Source organism: Hyaena hyaena, unplaced genomic scaffold (genome assembly GCF_003009895.1).
Source record: "Hyaena hyaena isolate Hyena2069 unplaced genomic scaffold, ASM300989v1 scaffold_34, whole genome shotgun sequence".
Lineage (NCBI taxonomy): Eukaryota > Metazoa > Chordata > Mammalia > Carnivora > Hyaenidae > Hyaena > Hyaena hyaena.
In genome coordinates, this window is record NW_024080665.1 from 3,395,663 (window position 1) to 3,415,416 (window position 19,754).

Consider the following 19,754-nt stretch of genomic DNA (forward strand, 5'->3'; position numbering starts at 1 on the left):
TTTTTTTTTTTTTTTTTTTTTTTTTTTTTTGAGTGTGTGTGTGTTTTTTCCTGTGGAGTGGTTTGTGGAGTGGTTTTGCTTTTCTGCTCTTTGAGTTGTGTGAACTGTGGACATCTCAGTTTATGAAAGGAGGAAACGGACTCCTAGAAAAAGAGGCCAGGCTTGCCCAGCAGGCCGCGTGCGTGAAGCAGAGGCAGAGCCAGGACCTGAATCCAGGTCTCGCCCGGGTCGTGCTCCTGTGTCCGCGACTTGGTCAGATCCCTCAGTAACCCTGCGGGGCAGGAGGGGCAGTGATATTTTCCGCATTATGCAGATGGGGGACTGATAGGGGCCTGAAGCTCAGAGCTGGGGGTGACTCACCCTGAGTCATAGTACCTTGGGGAGCTGGGACTAGAAGTCGTCACCCCCGGACCTCCTCAGGCCCTGGAGCAGAATCCCTGGGGTGTCCTGACCACAGCTTTGGGTTGTGGCTCCTAAGGTGCTGGGTACCCATTAGCAACTGCATGGCTTTTCCATCCCTTTGCCTCTCTTTTCCCACGTCTCAACCCTCGGTTCCCCCTCTGCCTAGCACCTCCCACACTTGGTCTTCATGCTGAGTCTCTCTTCCTTCCTGCATGTTCGGCTGCCCCTGCTGCCCGGTGCCTCATAGAGTTCCAAAACAGCTCCCAACCGCCACAGCAGCGGAGAAGGGTGTTTGGCACATCAGGAGCAGGGGCGTGGCTGGACGGTGGCCTCTGCCCTCTGCCCGTGGGTTGGCCCTGGGACCCCACCCTCGCAGCCAACACTGTGGCCCGGCTGCTGACAGGGCGAGTGTGGGGCCCCCGCCAGAGTGGGGCCCCTAGGCACCAGAAGCTTCTGCACCTGGCTGTCCCCATCGCGAGGTCTACATGTCACAAGGTGGCGGCACTGGTGGGACAGGTGTGGCCCTTCCCACTCCTTCCTCCCCTCCGCTGGCCCCCGCCCCACCCCTGCCAGGCCCAGCCTTTCCTCCTGGTCGTAGGCAGCCCTGCAAGACCACGGAATCTCGTCTCCTACCTCCGCTCCTCTCTTTCCAAAGCACCTGGAGTCCTCTGGGCACCTCTCCACAAACTTTCCTGTCCTGAGGCTTCCACCCCTGGGCCTGGGGGCTAGAACCCACTTGTTGAGGGAACCGTGGGGAGGTCCAAGCGAAAGACCCAGGGGTCTCCGGCAATGGCTCACTCTTGAGGGAGCTTGGGACCACAGAGTTAGAACACAACAGCGACAAATTTGATCTTGATTCTATACTCTTTTCTGGGCCAGGCTGGGAGCTACCCACTTATCTTCCCCGCCTCATCCACCCCCACCGTGGCCCTGGCAGGCAGCTGCTAATGTCCCCACGTTACAGGTGGAGAAGCTGGGGCCCAGAGAGGCCAAGGTGTTTATTCAAGGTCACACAGCTTATGACCCCCAGGAATTTGAGCCACGGCTGTCTCAGGGAGGTGTGGGAACTTGTCCAAAGTTGCTCACAAGCAAGGGCTAACGGGAAGCTTTTCAAGCCCCTGCCTTTGTCACCGCACAATGCTGTCTCTGTGAGCGTGGCCCCTCGAAAAGAAAACATGTTTTGTCGTTGCCAGAGACGTGATAGCTCTGTAAGAGGAACACAGAAATCAGTTTGCTGAGGGGTGAAATATCGAGTCACAGTTTATCAATGACAGTACTTTTCTCAGGGTGGAAGCCCATACCACCTCCTTCCGGTGATCCAAACGCGCATCCTGTGCCCGCCTCCAGCCCCCAAATTTCCATCCTTTGATTCCTGTGTCTGCCTCCCCAAGTGGCCCTGAGCAGTCCCTCCTCCCCCACCCAGCCATCACTGATGCAGGGACCGGCTGAGCCACGAGGATTGCGGTTCTTCTCGGTGTGTACCCTGATTCATGTCTAGTCACACGTCCCCAGGCCCTGAGTCCACAGGATGCTTGTTCACTCTTCATGCAGGTGGCTTCTCCTGCCTGCATCTCCCCAGCCTTGCTCACGTCACGCTCAGGCATCTGCCCTCAGATCCCCTCTGTGAAGCCATTTAACACTGAGCTGTGGACTCTCCACTCCCACCATTCCCCCATTTCCAAATTTCTGCGGACTGTCTCAGAAAGCCAGAAATATCATAAGGGACCACCATTCCCCTCAGTGTGATATAACCGAATTGGAAACTCCGGAAGCCAGGAAGTGAGAGTAGAGTCTACACTCAGCTCCTTCCTTCGGACACAAACATGAACTGAGCACTTTTTCTGTGCCAGACAACGTCCTGCGTCCTGGGACAGAGTAGTGGACAAAACAGAAGTAAAATCTCTGTCCTCCTGGAGCTTACATTCTGGCAGAAGGGGTAAAGGGCTAATAAGCAGATAAATAGGCATAGTACGTAGTTACCAGATGGGGAGACGTAAAATGGAGAACAATGTAGGAAGGAGAAATGCCAGTAGTAGGGCTTTACAGTTTTGAGTAGGGGATCAATTGCAGGGAGAAGGAACGGCAGGTGCAAAGCCCTGAGGCTGCCCGGTGCATTGTGGGAGAGCAAGGAGGCTGGGGTGGCTAGAAAGGAGGGGGCAGAGAGACCAGAGGTAACTGGGATCAGATCCTGCAGGACACTGTGGGGCCTCAGGGGGAATCGGGAGCCATTGCAGGACTTTGAGTGTGTTGGGTGGATAGGAGTGGGTTTGTGTCTTAACAGCCTCCCCAGGCTGCTGTGTGGATACTGGAGTTGGAGGGGGGTGTGGAGTGTGGGGGACAGAAGCAGGGAGACCACTTGGAGTTCGTTGCGATGATCTGAGACAAGCATGCTGGTGGCCCGGACCACTGACGACGGAGGAAGTGGAAGGAAGGGGTCAGGTTCTGGATCTGTTCTGGAGGTAGAGCCAATAAGATTTTTGACGCAGTAGATAGGAGAGAAGAGGAGTTGGAAAAGCGCTTAGATGTTTGGCCTGAGCAGTTGGAAAGTGGACGTTTCTGGGAGCCAGTGTAGCAAAGCGTTGCTGACTGTTACTCATGGCAGCCTCCCCGGCTCCTGCCAAAAGCAAGGGTCATCTGCCCGTGCTCACCAGGCTCGTAGCCCAGCCAGGCAGACAGACAGACAGAAGTAGTTCCAGGGTGGTCATAGAAACCAGAGAGGTTTGTGCTGTGTGGGTGCGTGTGGATGCATGCAGGTGTGCTGTGTCTGTGTGTGTGTCTGTGTGTGTGCTGTGTGTGTGCTCAGGGCAGGGGCTCTAATGCAGGCTGGGGAAACCCCCCCCCCCCGACATCTCTGACTCCGCGTCGCAGGCCATCCGGTGCTGTGGCTGGATCAGGTCCCGGGACAGTCCCTGGCGTTCCAGACCCAACGTTCACCCTGCCTCAACACAGAGACTCCCCAGCGCCACCTGGAAAATTCCTAGAATATGTTCCAAGTGAAATGAAAACGGAAACGTGGCAAATTTCAGAATAGCAAGTGTTTGTGGTTTCTCAGCAAGCTCCGTTTCCGTCCGGGGCATATGGTCTGAGTTTCATATGTGATAGACGCCTCTGCCTCCTCCCCCGCCCCCCCCACACCTCATGCATCTTCCCCTGGTTGTTGGTACTAAGATCAGATAAAATTAGGTCTCCTTGAAAATATTAGATCTTACGTTAATCATCAAGCTCACCAATAGATTCTCGTGCAAATGAAGGGGCAGGAAAATAGTAACAGCAAAATATTTTGGCATTGAGTCTGATTTCTAGGTGTTTCTCAGTGTTGGCCCGAGATGTTCTACTTCCTGTTTGCTGACCAGGCCCTCCCCCAGCACCCCAGCCTTATTTCACAGTATTTTTGAGGGGAACCCCGACAGGGCAGGGGCCGGTGGCCAGCTCACCCGGAGAGCAGAGCAGCTGCTGGAGCTCAGAGCCCTTGGGCCTCAGGGCCGCCTTGGGGAGGCCAGTCGTGTGCCTTCTTAGGAGGCTTATCTGGGCCTGCTCTGACCAGCTAATCCCACAGGGGAGAGGGCAGCGCCCAACACACACCTCGGATCCCAGGTTGCTGTTTACTGAGACCTACTCTGTGCCCACCCTTGTCACAGCCCCGTCAGCTAGTGAGGCGGCGCTGTGCCCGCGTGGGAGACAGGCTCAGTGCTGTTTAGTGACCTGGGCAAGACCACACCACTAGGAGGTGGTCTGTCTGACCCATTTTGAGAGAGGACCTCAGTGTCTTGAGGTGATCAAGTTTGGCTACTCATTTATTCCCTGCAAGGCAGAATGGAGTCTGAGAGGGGCTGGGCTTTGCCCAGAGTCATCCAGCAACTCCTGTGGGAACCCAGGGCTCCCCACTCCCTGGGCAGCGTTCCTTCAGGCCCAGGTCCCAGGCGGCGCCCCGAGGGGTGCCTCTAAGGTCCAGCACCAGCCAGAAAACCCCAAAGTGGGCTCCTGTTGGCCAGGGCGGCTCTCCCTCGGGCCCTGCCTGCTGACCTCCCCTCCTGCTTCCCTTCCTGGAGGGCCCAGGGGGCACAGGTCAGCCCCTCCCATCACTGTGGTCCGTCCCCCCCCCCCCCCAGGGCGCCGAGACCAGGAAGCGCTCGCCCACACTCAGCAGCCAGTTCAAGCGGTCCCTGGAGCTGCTGATGCGCACACTGGGTGCCTGCCAGCCCTTCTTCGTGCGCTGTATCAAGCCCAATGAGTTCAAGAAGCCCATGGTAAGGGACCCCGGTCCCCGGGTTGGGGCAGCCAGGGACCATGCTGGGGCAGGTGGAGGGGCCGGGCAAAGGGGGCGGGCCGAGGGCTGGGCTGAGACTCTGTCTTCTTTGGGGAATGGCAGGGCACCTCAAGGGTTTATAGAACAGTTCCGATTTACTGGAGGCAGCGTGTCCCCCAGGAAGAGCCTGGACTCTGCAGTGAGCTTGACGTGGGTTCAAATCCTGTACCGCCTTTAAGCTGGGTTTATCGCCTAGGACATTTCATGCAATATGCACGCAGACTGCCTGGCCCCTAGGAGTCAGCCTTGGTTCTTTCTGTGGCCCTGACTTTGAAAGCCCCTTCTCCTTTGGTCCACGCAGCCACCACTTCCTCTTTGAAGCCTTACCAGATTCCTCTGACTGGTTAGGAAGGTTCTCAGTTTTGACTCTGCTGAATAACATTTATCGGGCCCTTTCTGTGTGCACAGGGCACCGGGTCCTCTCCATGGCCCCATTCAACCTTCCCAACAGCCTGTGGAAGAAGGACCCGAAGGAGGGACCGTTACGGCCCCTAATCTGGGATGTGTGACTGTGGGCTTAGGGAGACTAAGGAGCTTGAGGCTGCAGAGCTGGGAGCCTGGGCCACCCCTCGCTCAGGCCTCTCCTTCCACAGCTCTGGGAGGTGTTGTTTACCACAAAGTTCTTAGAGGCCCAGGGGGAAGCTGGGGCCTCTGGGGTCTGGGGAGGGAAGGACGGAAGGAGCGAGGGCAGGGCTGGGCCAGGGAAAGTGCCTGGAGGGAGAGGAAACAGGTGGCGGAAGCCGGCCAGCTGTGTGCTGGCCCTGCCTCTGCCTGAAAACATTTCCCAGAGTGGGCTGGCCCGTACCCTACGGGTCTCAGGACTGGGTCTGCAGGGGCCTGAGGGTCCCCAAGGGCTCCAGCGAGCTCCCACTCTTCTCCAGGGCAGGAGGTCTGGGGGAATGAGGCCAGGGCCCTGCCAAGGCAGTTGGGTACCCACTCTCCCGTTCTGAGATGCTTCTAGAACCTTCTCTGGGCCCAGACCTCAGCATCTGTTACCTGAACCTTAGCAGCAGGACCTTCTCATTGGTCTCCTGCCTCCTTGCTCCAGTCCTCATCCTGACCCAGTGGGTGTCAAATGTAGCCCTGACCTGGTCACTCCCTGCTGCCTCCCTAGCCTCGCCGCCAAGGCCCTCTCAGGCTCTCTACAACTGGCTGCCCTCACAAGATGATTTAGTGCCAATGAGAAAAGAATGTCTCTTCATTAAGGCACTGCCAGCAGCTAGAAAGTCATCTGAAGGGCTGCAGACCTACTATGCGTATAATATGAAGGGTGCCTGCTGGGGCCGTGCAAGGCACCCCGTACCTGCACCACCATAATCTTGGCACGGATTAGTTTCCTCCATCTCCATGAAGTCCCCTAGCACGCCCTGCACTTTTAGGCTTCCATACCTTTGCACATGTTCACCCTGCCTCCTCCAGTGCCTTTTCTCCTGATGGGGTTAGAGCAAAGACCGCCTCCTCCAGGAAGTCCCCTCAAGATATCCCAAAGGGTGTTGTTTCTCCTCTGTGCCCCCAGAGTTTGAGGCTTGTCCCATGCGAGGGTCTCATTTTGTGCTGCTAAGTAAGTTCTAGCTGCAGATCTGGGGTCGGTCGGTCTGCCTATGCTTCTCATCTGGTGTGTGGCTGGGAAAAGGCAGAGCGGGGCTGAGCTCCTGGCCGGAGGCTCCAGCGCCGACGCCCTTGGCTCCGTGCCCGGCAGCTGTTCGACCGGCACCTGTGTGTGCGCCAGCTGCGGTACTCAGGGATGATGGAGACCATCCGAATCCGCCGGGCCGGCTACCCCATCCGCTACAGCTTTGTGGAGTTTGTAGAGCGGTACCGTGTGCTGCTGCCCGGAGTGAAGCCGGCCTACAAGCAGGTACGGGGCTGGGGGACAGAGAAGGTGGGAGGCAGCGTCCCAGCTCTGGGCTGGGCGGGGACCCTGGTTTTCTCATTGGGATGGTGTGCTGGGCATGACATCAGCTTGGACACCTCAGGTGTGGTTGGGAAGATCAGGGACCAGCCAATAGAGGACTTCCAAGGGCTCAACTGGCATGGACTTCACACACGTGGTCTAGTGGACGAGACCGGGGCTGCCACATATGCCCTGGATGTTAGACACAGGAGAGGGTTTTGCAGTCATCCTGCCCAGCTGGGGAGAAAAGTGAGGCTCAGAGAAGGCAGGGCCCGGCCAGGGTCACACAGCAAGTCTGGGACAGAGCTGGAGGCTGGGGCAGAGCTCCCTGCCTCCTGGTCTTGGGAGAGGCACTCAGGTGCCCTTGCCACTCACCGGTGGGGCTGCCCATTCCCTGTGCACCCCCAGGACGACCTTCGGGGGACGTGCCAACGCATGGCCGAGGCTGTGCTGGGCACCCACGACGACTGGCAGATTGGCAAAACCAAGATCTTCCTGAAGGTGAGCACAGGCTCTGTCTCTGGCTGCCTTGTGGATTCCCCATCACGGTGGGGACAGGCTGCTAGGGGCCTCTGGAAAGTAGCTGTGGCATCAGGTGGGTCCGTACTGGGCCTTGTGGTCTCCCTGCTCTGCAGTCTGTGATAGCGACGTGGGATTAGGCCTCCTCGTGCGCGAGGGGAAATGGGTTAAAGACCATCTGTGATCTGGGGGGTGAGGTCAGAGATGGCTCACCAGGGAGGCCTCGGTTCAGTTAGGACCTCGTGGTTGGCTGCCTGCCCTGGGACTTTGGGCAGGTCACTGGCCCTTTCTGAGCCTCATTTTCCCATCTGTAAAATTGGATGTGTTTGGGGGGTGCGGATCTTGAGTGTATCTTCAGGCCCCTCCTGTGATTTCCTGCCGGGCAGGGCTCATCTCTGCTGTGATAGGCCACATGCCACCCCCTCCCTCTGTCCTCTCTTAGGGGCCTGGTCCCACCCTCCCTGAGCTCCGTGGGGCTGGACTTCAGGATGGGGCCGTCGGGAGGGGCATGGCTGGGCCGCGGGGCGTCTTGACCCTGGAGTAGAGCTTGCTGGGAATTGGCCATGGCCCGGCAGCTGCAGCAGGGACAGCGTGAGCTCCCAGGCGGCCTTCTTCCGCATCTCCATTTCCGCTGTACCAGAGTTCTGGCTGTCCTGGGCGATGGGCAGGGCCGCTTCCTCTGCTGGGAGGGTGGGCCCAGGCAGCTGGGGAGAGCCGCGGGAGGGAAGGGGGAGGCGGCAGCCCCGGCTGGAGGGGATCTGGGGCCTGACAATTCCTCCCTGGCTGGGGGGCCGTGGGCCAGTGCCTTCCTCTCCCAGAGCCTTTATTTCCTCGTCAGAAACACATGCCGACCTGACCCTTCCCTGCCTGTGCAGATTACTACTGCCGTCTGGAAGGCTTGTCCTTTGGGCCAGGCCTCAGCTGGGAGTTTTTATCCATTTGTATCCATGATCTGGGGTAGTCCTCACAGCAGCTCTAGGAGGCGGGACCACCATGGCCAGAGAGGAGAAGCGAGTTGCCCTGGTGGTACGCTGACCTGGAGGGGAGAGCAGGGCAAGACTGTGTGGAGGAGGGAGGAGAGGCAGGCAGCACGATGGGGTCCAGAGGGGGCCATTTCCCCAAGGACCATCCTTGTCCCCATTCTCACCTCCCTGGGCTCTTTAGAAACGCGCCGTCATTTCAAGAGCCCAGACACCTACTTCTGGGTTTGTCCGTTCAGACAGCCGGCTAGACCCTGGGCGCCGGGATATGGTCTGGAATTATCTGATGGGCAGGGCTCCCTCACGAGGCGCGGTATGTCCGCCTGACCACTGTAGCCTCATCCCGGCCCTCAGCACTGTGGTGGCTCATTCATCTGTATCGGATGTATGAGGTTTTATCTAACTGGAGGGAAGGTTGGGGGCCTGAGAGGGGGGAGGAGAGTGGCCTAGAGAAGTCAGCAGGGCCTGCATTATGGGGAGCCTGAGCACCAGGCCGGAGACCAGGCTCGACCTCGGGAACCGTGGTGTCATTTTAAGGTCACCCTCAGATTTGTGTTTTAAGAGGGTTTCCTCCCTAAGGGAGAGCCAGAGCAGGAGTGACAGGGGCCAGGAGGGAAATGGCAGTGGTCCAGCCCAGGTCAGGGACCCATGGGACAGAGACATTTAGAAGAGTGGGTATGGGGGGTGGCGCCTGGGTGGCTCAGTCGGCTAAGCATCTGACTCTTGATTTCGGCTCCGGTCTCACGGTCATGAGATGGGGCCCTGTGTTGGGCTCCATGCTGAGTGTGGGGCCTGCTTAGGGTTCTCTCTCCTCTCTCTCAGCTACTCTACCCCATCTCTCTCTCTCTCTCTCTCTCTCTGTCTCAAAATAAGCAAACAATCATTTAGAAGAGTGGGGACGAGGGGAGACATGGCCATAGGAAAGGAGCCAGTGTGCGAATGGTGGCCTCTCTGACCCCTCCAGTCAGATTAAGCTCCTCCCCCTCCACGTGTGTTCACCCTGGCCTCCGGGAAACAGCCACACACTGAGTCTGTTCGTGTGCTATGGGAGGCGGTCCCAGGGGCCCAGAGCAGGGCAGGGAGCCTGGGCTCTGAGGGAAGGAAGGGAGGGCCTGTGCGGGGCAGCCTCAGCCCCGGACTAGGAGGAGGGTGGGGGCGCCGCTCAGGGGCTCTGCCCTCCAGGACCACCACGACATGCTGCTGGAGGTGGAGCGGGACAAGGCCATCACCGACAGAGTCATCCTCCTCCAGAAGGTCATCCGCGGGTTCAAAGACAGGTATGCAGCGGGCCCAGCCCCCCCCCGCCCTCAGCTCACCCAGAGACGTGCGTGCGCATGGCTTGCCTCCGTGCCCCTAAATGAACACTGGGAGTGAACACACGCACACGGGAACAGGCACACACGGTCATGCTAACACCGATGAACGCACAGACATGTGACTCACACCGACCTACCTGTGCCACATACGCCCGGTAACACGGCCCACTCTCCTCCGTACAAGCACGCACACACGTTCACATGAGGCACACGCATGGATAGTCCGTCCTGAGTCTCGGGTGCCTGGTGAAATTTCCCGAAGAGGAAATGTGAAGTTTTGTAAATGACAGAGTGCGTCCCATTTTCCATGCGAGGGACATGTGTACAGCTGTGACACGTCACACACGGGCAGGGCTGACTCTGAAGTGTGACTGTGGCTCCGCAGAAACCCACAATGTGCCGCTTGAGCAGTTCTTCCGGTTCCCCCCTCCCTCTCTCCCTCTGTCTACCATCTGTCCATCCATCCAGCAGTTTATCTGCCCTTCTGTCAGTTTTGTCCGTCCATCTGTCCATCCCCTCCCTCACTTATGCACATCCAGACACCGGCTTGCCGGCTGTGTCACGCCCTGATGTGTCCATCCTTCACTCCCTTACTTCCTTCTACCTTCAGCAGACACCTGCTGTGTGAGGGGTGGTCTCTTTGTCCTCCATCAGGTCAACGGTGACTGTCGTCCTGTAGAAGCTGCCTCCTGTGTGCAGGGGACAGCAGTGTGCTCGCTCAGGGTCCGTCAGAAGACATGGGCTCTAGTCCCAACCTCACTAAGTCTCACATTCCTCATCTCTAAATTGGAGAAGTTAGTAATAAATAATAGTCACAGTGATCTAAGCTTTTAATCTTTATATTATTTCATTTACTTATTCGTTATTCATGTATTTGGCTACCTAAAGAGGTGTATGTGACAAACCTATGAGGCAGGAGGAGCAGGTGTCTTTGTACCCATTTTACAGACAAGGAAGCTTAGGCGTAGAGAAGGTCTATGCCTTTGCCCAAGGTCATGTGGCTGGGAGACACAGAGCTGGGCTCAGCCCTACTCTCCTGATGCCAGACACCTCCGGTACTCTGGCGGCCTCTGGGCACTATTTCCCTGCCCTGACATCCTTCTGTGTCATGCTGCTGCTGTAGATCTAACTTCCTGAAACTGAAGAACGCTGCCACACTGATCCAGAGGCACTGGCGTGGCCACAATTGCCGGAGGAACTATGAGCTGGTGAGCCTCCCCAGGGGGTGCTCTTTGCCTCCCGGAGGCCTTTGAACCTGGCCCCGGTGCCGTTGCCATAGCAGCAGATGTACCTCTGCCCAGGGCCTGGCTGGCCCCCTGCCCGGCCCCCTGCCCAAAGTTCAAGTCTGCTTCCTGAGGCTGTGCCCATCTAGTCAGCAAGTTTGTTACTCTTCTGGAATGTTTGATGGGCCGTGAGCACCCGGGCCATTAGAGAGTGTGGAGGAGGCTAGGGGCAGGCTTGTCATGTGGTTCTCTGCAGAACATCGGGGTGCAGTCAGGACTTGGGGCTGGGGTGGCAGAGACAGGAAGGAGACCAGCTCCTGGTCTGAGGATGGGGGTTTGTTGTGTGTGGGGGGCACCCTCGGGAAGCCAAGTCCTCTCCCCAGAAAATGTCCATCTGCGAGGAAACCGAGTTGAACTCTGGGGAGCCCCAGTCCCAGAGAAGGCAGAGCTTTGGGGCAGCCACTCAGAGCGGAGCCCAGCGCGGGGACTGTCCCTTGGCCGGGGTGAGCCCGGGGTCGGGCGGCAGGCTCTGAGCGGGTCCGGTCGGTGTCCCTGCAGATGCGGCTGGGCTTCCTGCGGCTGCAGGCCCTGCAGCGCTCCCGGAAGCTGCACCAGCAGTACCGCCTGGCCCGCGGGCGCATCATCGGGTTCCAGGCCCGCTGCCGCGCCTACCTGGTGCGCAAGGCCTTCCGCCACCGCCTCTGGGCTGTGCTCACCGTTCAGGCCTACGCCCGGGGCATGATTGCCCGCAGGCTGCACCGGCGCCTCAGGACAGAGGTGAGGGGGGGGCTCGTGTGCCCTGAGGGGTGCTGCTCCACCCCCAGTGGGCGGGTCGCCCCCCACACTGCCGCCTACAGAGGGGCCCTGGGACCAAGCCGCCTCTGGGGAAGGCGTGAAGCTGGGATCGACCTCTCGTTTCCATCCTCCCAGCCAACAGCAGGGCCCGGGGCCCAGTCACTGTGGTGGTGAACCTGGCTTGGCTTTGGGAATCACCAGTGTCCCCAACCTGCTGTGTGACCTGGGGGGGTTCTCAGATGCCTCAGTGTCCCCATCTGCCAAGTCATTGGGCAGAGTCGCCCCCAGCCCCAGAACGCAGTGAGGGTGGCGAGGGCCAGAGCTGGCAGGAGGCACGGTGAGGGTGCCCACCTGGCTGCCCCTTCCCCCAGTACCTGCGGCGTCTGGAGGCTGAGAAAATGCGGCTGGCAGAGGAGGAGAAGCTCCGGAAGGAGATGAGCGCCAAGAAGGCCAAGGAGGAGGCTGAACGCAAGCATCAGGTGAGCTGAGTGGCCTGGCACCGCAGACGTCCATTCGCTGGTTCAACAGCCCAGGCGATTCACCGTGGGTCCACGCAGCCAGCCTTCATCCATGCACTGGGCACTTGGTCCTGTGCCCGGCGTGGGGACGAGGGGCCGTGGCTCCCAAGTAAGAGGGTCCATGCCCATCACCTTTTCTAGCTGGGTGGTGACACCTGGCTAAAAAGCCTGAGCGGAGGCGAGAGCTCCCAGTATGGGAGCCCCAGCCGCTTGTGGGCTGAGTGCCTGACATGGCAGAGGCCTTTACGTGTGAAATACACTAGGTTTTGAAGACAGTAAAGTAGAAGGAATAGGAAATATCTCAGTACTATTTTAAAGATATTAATTAAGTCTTGACATATTTTGCAACTTTTGGGTTAAATAAAAAATACATATTTTTTTATTTGCAAGAGAGAGAGCAAGAGAGCACTCACGAGTGGGGGAGAGAGGCAGAGGGAGAGAGAGAGAATCCTTAGCAGGCTCCACACTCAGCGTGGAGCCCAACGTGGGGCTTGATCCCACAACCCTGGAAGCATGACCAGAGCTGAAATCAGGAGTTGGATGCTCAACCGACTGAGCCACCCAGGTGCCCCTAAAATATATTATTAAAAGAGATTTCATCTGTTTCTTTTTACTATTTTGAACGAAATTACTACATTCAGGCTCGCGTTATATTTCTATTGGACAGCGCTGGCCTAGGGCCTCAACCCAGAAGCTGTGGGGTTTCCGGGTTGGGGAGGCATGAGCAGGGTTCACAGAAAAGGTGATTCCCAGCTAAGCCCTGCAGGGCAGATAGCATTATTCTGGGCTTCTCTCGAGGCTTCTCTGTAGCCCCATGCTGGGCATCTGTCTGCACTGGATTCTGAGGGCGGGACGGGGCAGGGCTGAGGCCGGAGAGGCCGGAGGCTCAGTCCTTCCTCAGTCAGAGGGCGCAGTGGAGGCCGGGACGAAGGCCTGGCAGCTTCGGGGGCTCTCTGGGGGCGTGCTCCCTGACGCTGTCTCCTCTGCGTCATCTCACACTGCCAGGAGCGCCTGGCCCAGCTGGCCCGTGAGGACGCCGAGCGGGAGCTGAAGGAGAAGGAGGAGGCTCGGCGCAAGAAGGAGCTCCTGGAGCAGATGGAGAGAGCCCGCCATGAGCCCATCAACCACTCGGACATGGTGGACAAGATGTTCGGCTTCTTGGGGACTTCAGGCGGTCTGCCAGGCCAGGAGGGCCAAGCGCCTAGTGGCTTCGAGGTACCAGGCTGGGAACAGGCCCCAGTGTGATAGCCCTGCCTCCTTTTCTGCCTCTTTGCCTTAAAGTCCACTTGTCCCTTGGGCACAGAAAGCAGCAGTGAGACGTGCGGCCCCTGCAGCCCTGAGCCTGTCGGGCCGGCAGCTGCCCATGTAGCCGGGGCCAGTAACTGTCACTCATATTCATTCATTCCTGAGGACCTACCATGGGCCTCCAAATGATGGCACTGTCCCCCCCTTGTGGAGGAAGAGCTGGCCCCCAGGGACAGGCGGGGGGCCGGAGGGCCGGCCCGAGGCTGCTCCTCGGCAGGAACCTCTGTGGCCTCCTCAGGACCTAGAGCGCGGGCGCAGGGAGATGGTGGAGGAGGACCTGGATGCAGCGCTGCCCTTGCCGGACGAGGACGAGGAGGACCTCTCGGAGTACAAATTCGCCAAGTTCGCTGCCACCTACTTCCAGGGCACGACCACGCACACCTATACCCGGCGGCCGCTCAGGCAGCCGCTGCTGTACCACGATGACGAGGGTGACCAGCTGGTGAGGGCGGGGGCCGTGTGGGGGAGGGGGAGGTCCCCGGGGGCGGGACTAGGGCTGACTTCAGGCGGGTACCCTGAGCCCCGTACGCAGCCCTCCCGCGGCCCTCTCCAGCCCCTTCCCCAGACCCCCTGGCTGTCTAGATGGTTCAGCAGTGCCCTGGCCTGTGCCCCCTGGCACGCTTTGCCCCAGGCGGCCCTGGCGGTCTGGATCACCGTCCTGCGCTTCATGGGGGACCTCCCTGAGCCCAAGTACCACACGGCCATGAGCGATGGCAGTGAGAAGATACCTGTGATGACCAAGATCTACGAGACCCTGGGCAAGAAGACATACAGGAGGGAGCTGCAGGGCGAGGGGGAGGTGAGGCCCAGGCCCCCCCCCACCCCGAGTTTGTCCATGTCCCTCCTAGGCCAACAGGGAGGGCTGCCCACATCCCCAGCCTCAGGGGCCTCCGCAGGAGGAGCACCTTAAAATTTGCTCCCACCTCACCTCCCTGACCCCACTATCCTCTGTCCCCTCGTGGGAAAAAACGTGTGAACGTTTTGTAAACTGGAAGGTACGGATCGCGATTGAATGAGGCCACGCGGCAGAACCAGAGGCCTTGCGGTCAGAGGCGGCTCCGGTACTGACTCACTGGGAGGCTCTGGGCAGGCGCCCACACGGTTCTGGGTCTCCGTTTCCCCAGCCATCAGCTGGCTGGTGGGGGCGAGAGGGGGCAGCGTGGGGTGTACCTCGTAAACCCCAGGGTGGAGGCGCACAGCCCTCCAGCCACAGCCCCGTGGTCTGCTGCTCTTGTCGTTACTTTGGGCCCAGGTGCTTGCCTCTGACCCCTGTTTGTCCTGCAGACCCAGCTCCCCGAGGGGCAGAAGAAGAGCAGCATGAGGCACAAGCTGGTGCACTTGACCCTGAAGAAGAAGTCCAAACTGACAGAGGAGGTTAGAGCAGACCCTGGGCTGCCTTGGGAGGCCCAGGAGGGGACAGGACTGAGCTCGGGGGCCACGGGGAGTGGGAACAGGAGCGGATGTGGCCTGTTCCCAGGGGCTTGGGCTGGACTGTGTCGGGGGTGAGTGGGCAGATGGGAGTGTGGAAGTAGAGGGCGCGGAGCACAGGCTGGGGCTGGATCAGAGAGGGCTTCCCAGAGGAAGAGACTAGAGAGCTGGCAAGGTCCAGAGGCAAATGGTGAGGGGGAGGACATTTCCTGCCAGGGCGGGGACCCGTTGCATTTGATCCGAGGACCTGTCAGACGCTGTGACCTTCTCTGTGCTAAGGGTGCCCACGGACATTAACAGCACTACTTTGTTTGGATTCTCATTTAGTTGCCTCACCTTTGCTGAGCTGAGCCACCCTGTGCTCCAGGAATGTGCAGGCTGGGAGGCAGCGGGCACTAACCCAGGCATTTACGGCACAGGGGGACTGGCTCCTGCATGTCCCTAAGTTTGCACACATCAGTCCCTCCGCCTAAAATTCCTCCTTCCTCTTTTCTGCCGGGGAGTCACCTCCTCCAGGAAGCCTGCCCAGGCCCCTCTGACAGTAGAGTCAGGCTCCTCCTCAGGGCTTCCATAGCCTGCTCTGCCACTGCCACGGTCCTCTTCCCCACCTGAGGCTCAAATCCAGTCCCGCAGCCACATAGCCCCAGATTTGAATCCTGGCTCTGCCGCTGGGTATCTGGAGGGCCCAGAGGGGAAAATGCCCGCTGGTGTGCTCCTGGGAGGATGGCTTGAGATGACAGCTGTGGGTGCTCCCATAGATGTGAGGACCTCCTGCATCCCCCCGCCGGCAGGGGCATGCTCCTGCCACTTCCCGCTCTCACTCCAGGGGGCTCCGGGCAGGTGCAGGTCGGCACAGTGGGCTGTGTGCAACCAGAGAGGAGAAACATGTCTACGAGAACCCAGGCTTGGGGCTGTTCACAGAGAACTGGGCGGTTGGAACGCAGCTGGCTGTCAGGGTTGTGTGTGGAGCTGTGGCCCACCCTGGAGAGACCGGGGTCCCAGCAGGAGTCAGAAGAGCAGGTCCCTGTCTTGGCTGAAAGGGCTTCCCTGGGGTAGGGGGAGCGGAGGGTGGTGTCAAGGAGGCTGCAGAGGAGCCTTGTCCCCAGTAGGGGGCACCAGACTGGTGCTGTCCAGCCATCTGGACCAGTCAGCTCAGCACAGGGCGGGGGTAGGACAGGGCTAGGGCTCTCACGGTGGCAGGGAGCCAGCTCTTGTGGCCGTTCCGGGCACCTGTTCTCCACGGGAGCGGGCAGACTCAGACACGAGGTGAGGCCCCTCACTTGACCCTGCCTGGGTCAAGCCTCGTCCCCTCCCTCTGGCCCAGGTGACCAAAAGGCTGCATGACGGGGAGTCCACTGTGCAGGGCAACAGCATGCTGGAGGACCGGCCCACTTCCAACCTGGAGAAGCTGCACTTCATCATTGGCAATGGCATCCTGCGGCCAGCGCTCCGGTCAGTGCCTGAGGAGCAGCTGGCGGGGGGAGGCATCCCGCGCTCCCCAGAGTGCTGAGGCCCTAAAAGGCTTTTAAGGTGGCTGAGTTGTGGCTTTGTCACCTTGGCAACAGATTAAGCCAAACAGGCCCCAGGGTAGTTCTGCTGCTAGCTAGTCATGTGACCTTGATAGAATTATTTCATCTCATGAGCCTCAGTTTCTTCATCTGTAAAGAGGGAATTATAATTGTACTCACCTAAGAGGCTGATGGGCAGGTCACACTCCGGAGAGCGTGTGAGACGGGACCCACATAGCAGCACTCGGTAAATGGTACCTGCTGTTCTCATTATCTGATGCGTCTGCTGCTTTAAGCCTATTCCTCTCAGCTCACCTTTGGTGCACCTGACCCAGGCCTGTGTGCAGGGTTACTGTGGTTAGCATGCCTGGGAATCCCAGGAGTGCCTTCTCCCCCCTGCCCCCCCAGGCCCAGGAAGTCTTTGTTCCAGCCCCTGGGGTGTTGGGGAGGAGGTGGGATGATCCATGAGTAACCAGGAGCAATAAAGGAATCGAGTCAGCTAGGTCATGGAGGGAAGACGGGACTTTTCTGAGGACTATCTGCTCAAGATGGCCAGTTAGGAGACCCGACCCCACGAACTCGTGCGTACTGGCCGGGAGGGCAGCAGGATGGGGCTAGGTGGGGCGTTGAACCCATTTTACCAGTGGGAAAACCGAGGCCCGGGCAGGGGAAGAGACCTTCTAGGGATCACTGGCCTCCAAGACCTCCTGCCTTCCAGACAGGCATCCTTTCATTGCTGCTGGAGACCAGGTGCGACTTCACCAGAGGGAGTCAGGGACCCAGGGCCACCTGTCTCCAGGAGGAAAGGGTAGCCGTCCAAGGCGTGTTGAAAGGGCAAGAATCTGCCTCCCAGTTATCTCACCATTAGGCCTAAAGTTGTCAGTCCTAGAGAACAGGGCACCAGGAGCCCTGAGCCAAGAGTCAGAAGGCTGGGTGTAGAGTCTCTGAGGGCCGTGGCCAATCCCTGCCTTCTCTTGGTCTTGGCTCCCAGCTCCAGGTGAGAGAGCCTGTACTGGTCTGAGATGAGATGGGAAAAATAAGGAGGTTTCTACAGCTAAATCTGATTCATATAAAGGACTATTGTTTGTTCTGAGATTTTTACCCTAGTTTCTACTTTTTGAATATTAATGTTTGTTTTATGAAATGATTGTGATACAGAGGGCAGATCGTGCATGTTATGGAGTGTTTTAAATTACCTTATTTGTCAAGATAAAAAGTTAGCAACCTCAGGGGCGCCTGGGTGGCTTAGTCGGTTAAGTGTCCGACTTTGCTTGGGTCATGATCTCACGGTTCATGGGTTCGAGCCCCGCGTTGGGCTCTGTGCTGACTGCCAGTTCAGAGCCTGGAGCCTGTTTCAGTCTGTGACTCCCTCTCTCTCTGACCCTCCCCTGCTCATGCTGTCTCTCTCTCTCTCTCTCTCTCTCCTAAAAATAAATAAAACATTAAAAAAAAAAAAAAGTTAGCAACCTCAGAGTTAACTTTGAAGCGACACTGGCCTCTAAAGATCCAGGCACCACTTAATTGAATTATTCATCCTTCCTGCCCAGGCCTGCCCTTCTGAGAGGGAAGAGCAGCAGCGCCTCCTGGTGGTCACTTTGTCATCACGGTCCTGTCCTTGGCCCTGAACAGCCAGGCCGCTAGCATTTATTGAGGGTTAGGTGCTAGGTGCTTTATAAGCTTTGGCTCCTTTTTCTTTACAGAAATCTTGTAAAGAAGGTATTATCATTTTCCTTTAAAATGAAAACAAAAAACCTACCTTCATAGCTTTGATCTGGTTACAAAAGTAATACATGGCCTCTTAACCACTGTATTCAAACATTACAGAAATGCATCAAGGGTTAAGTCAAAGCCCCCGCCCATTCCATCTCCCAGAGAAACTCCCCAGGTGTGTTGGCTGCTTCTGTCCTTCTGGTTGCCATCAGTAGAAATTGTACCTGCTGCCATGACTGTGGGAAGGGCTCAGAGAGGGGACTCCTCTGGCCAGGCCCCCCAGCTGGTGAGGGACAAGGCAGGGAGGGAGCCTGGGCTTTTCATCAAAGGGACGGGATGTGTACTGTTCTCAGGGTCATGGGGCCCTGGCTGTGGATCTGGGTTAGAGTCGGAGCGTGCTTCGTGCCTGATGAGCCTGCCTCCAAAGCAAGGCCCTCTTCGTTGGCTCTGCAGAGCCGTGGGCTCAGCCTTCCCCAGTCGCCCCCATGCAGCCTCCTCCTGGGTGGTCTTGGGCAAGCAGGAGAGGATGAGATCGGCTGTCAAGCCTGTGGCCCGGGGGGCCGGGCTCATCCCTTCCTGCTGCCCTGCGTAGGGATGAGATCTACTGCCAGATCAGCAAGCAGCTCACTCACAACCCCTCCAAGAGCAGCTACGCCCGGGGCTGGATCCTCGTATCTCTCTGCGTGGGCTGCTTTGCTCCCTCGGAGAAGTTCGTTAAGGTAGGGAGGCGCAGGGGGGCGTAGGGAGGCGTGGGCCTCCGGCGGGGAGAAGGGCGTTGGAGGAGAGAGCAAGGGGGAGAAGCTCAGCGTGGCTCGGCAATGAGGCCTCGCCTGGGCTGTGTCCTGTCCCCTCAGGCCTACAGCTGGTCAGCGCTGTGAGGAAGAAGGCGCTGGCCCGGTGGGGGGAGTCAGGGAGGTGGGCTCTGGAAAAAGAGGAGCAGTTAGACTAGGCGAAGAGGGGTACAGCGTGTGGGGGGAGTCAGGGGGCACGGCTGAGACTGGACAGGGTCAGGATATGGCGGCCTCGCTGCCAGCCTGAGATACGTGGACTTGATCCCATGGGCGGAGGGGCTTAGCCCTGGAGGCGTGTGGGTGGCCGGGCCTTGAGCAGGTCCTGAGTGTGCGTGGCAGGCGGGAAGTGGGAGACCTGGTGAGGCCGGGGAGGAGGTCCCTCAGCTGGTCCTCTGTCTACAGTACCTGCGGAACTTCATCCACGGGGGACCGCCTGGCTACGCTCCGTACTGTGAGGAGCGGCTCCGGAGGACCTTTGTGAATGGGACCCGGACACAGCCGCCCAGCTGGCTGGAGCTGCAGGTGTGGCCCCTGGCCCTACCCAGGCACACGAGTGTGTGTGTGAGCGTGTGCATGCGTGTTTGGGTGTCCCCAGTGCACTCCAGTGCCCCAGAAACATTCCCCACTTTAGGAGTCTGGTTCTTCAAGAGCCCACCGTCAAGTTTGGGAATCCCAGGCCTTTTAGAACAGGAAAGCACCCAGTGGATGACTGACTCCCATCTGCTGGTTTTATGGCCAAAGCAACTTGGGCAGGGGGGTTCCCTCCGTGTCTTAGTAGCTTCATCTGTAATCAAGCAATAATGATCCTCAGTTCACAGGGTCTTGTGACGGTTTCATGACGTGAGGGCAGAAGCCCCTGGTTGGTGGCGGTGCCCAGCCTCCCAGGCCCCATGCCTGGGCTCAGGGCCTGTAAAGGTTCCTTCGGGGTGGGGAACTCTGCAGGGTCTGGGCACCTGTGACCAGGCACAGGCGATGTCCTGGTGGGATGCCGGGGTCTGAGGCTCAGGGGCAGCTCTGACCCCCTAGGGAGCAGGGAGCCAGGAACCCAGAGGGCGTGGA

At 58.7% G+C, this 19,754-nt stretch overlaps 1 protein-coding gene across 1 annotated transcript in view; it reads left to right on the top strand.

Annotated features, from left to right (window-relative positions):
• Nucleotides 1–19,754, top strand: part of MYO7A (myosin VIIA) — a 69,110-nt gene that overhangs the window by 28,082 nt on the left and 21,274 nt on the right. The window contains exons 14-27 of the mRNA XM_039228709.1: nt 4,512–4,649; nt 6,408–6,566; nt 7,011–7,103; nt 9,284–9,378; nt 10,541–10,625; nt 11,199–11,417; nt 11,807–11,914; nt 12,959–13,168; nt 13,497–13,700; nt 13,890–14,057; nt 14,543–14,632; nt 16,011–16,138; nt 18,497–18,623; nt 19,098–19,217. Of these exons, the coding sequence (XP_039084640.1) occupies nt 4,512–4,649; nt 6,408–6,566; nt 7,011–7,103; nt 9,284–9,378; nt 10,541–10,625; nt 11,199–11,417; nt 11,807–11,914; nt 12,959–13,168; nt 13,497–13,700; nt 13,890–14,057; nt 14,543–14,632; nt 16,011–16,138; nt 18,497–18,623; nt 19,098–19,217 (1,944 nt within the window). The remainder of the gene's footprint in view (nt 1–4,511; nt 4,650–6,407; nt 6,567–7,010; nt 7,104–9,283; nt 9,379–10,540; nt 10,626–11,198; nt 11,418–11,806; nt 11,915–12,958; nt 13,169–13,496; nt 13,701–13,889; nt 14,058–14,542; nt 14,633–16,010; nt 16,139–18,496; nt 18,624–19,097; nt 19,218–19,754) is intronic.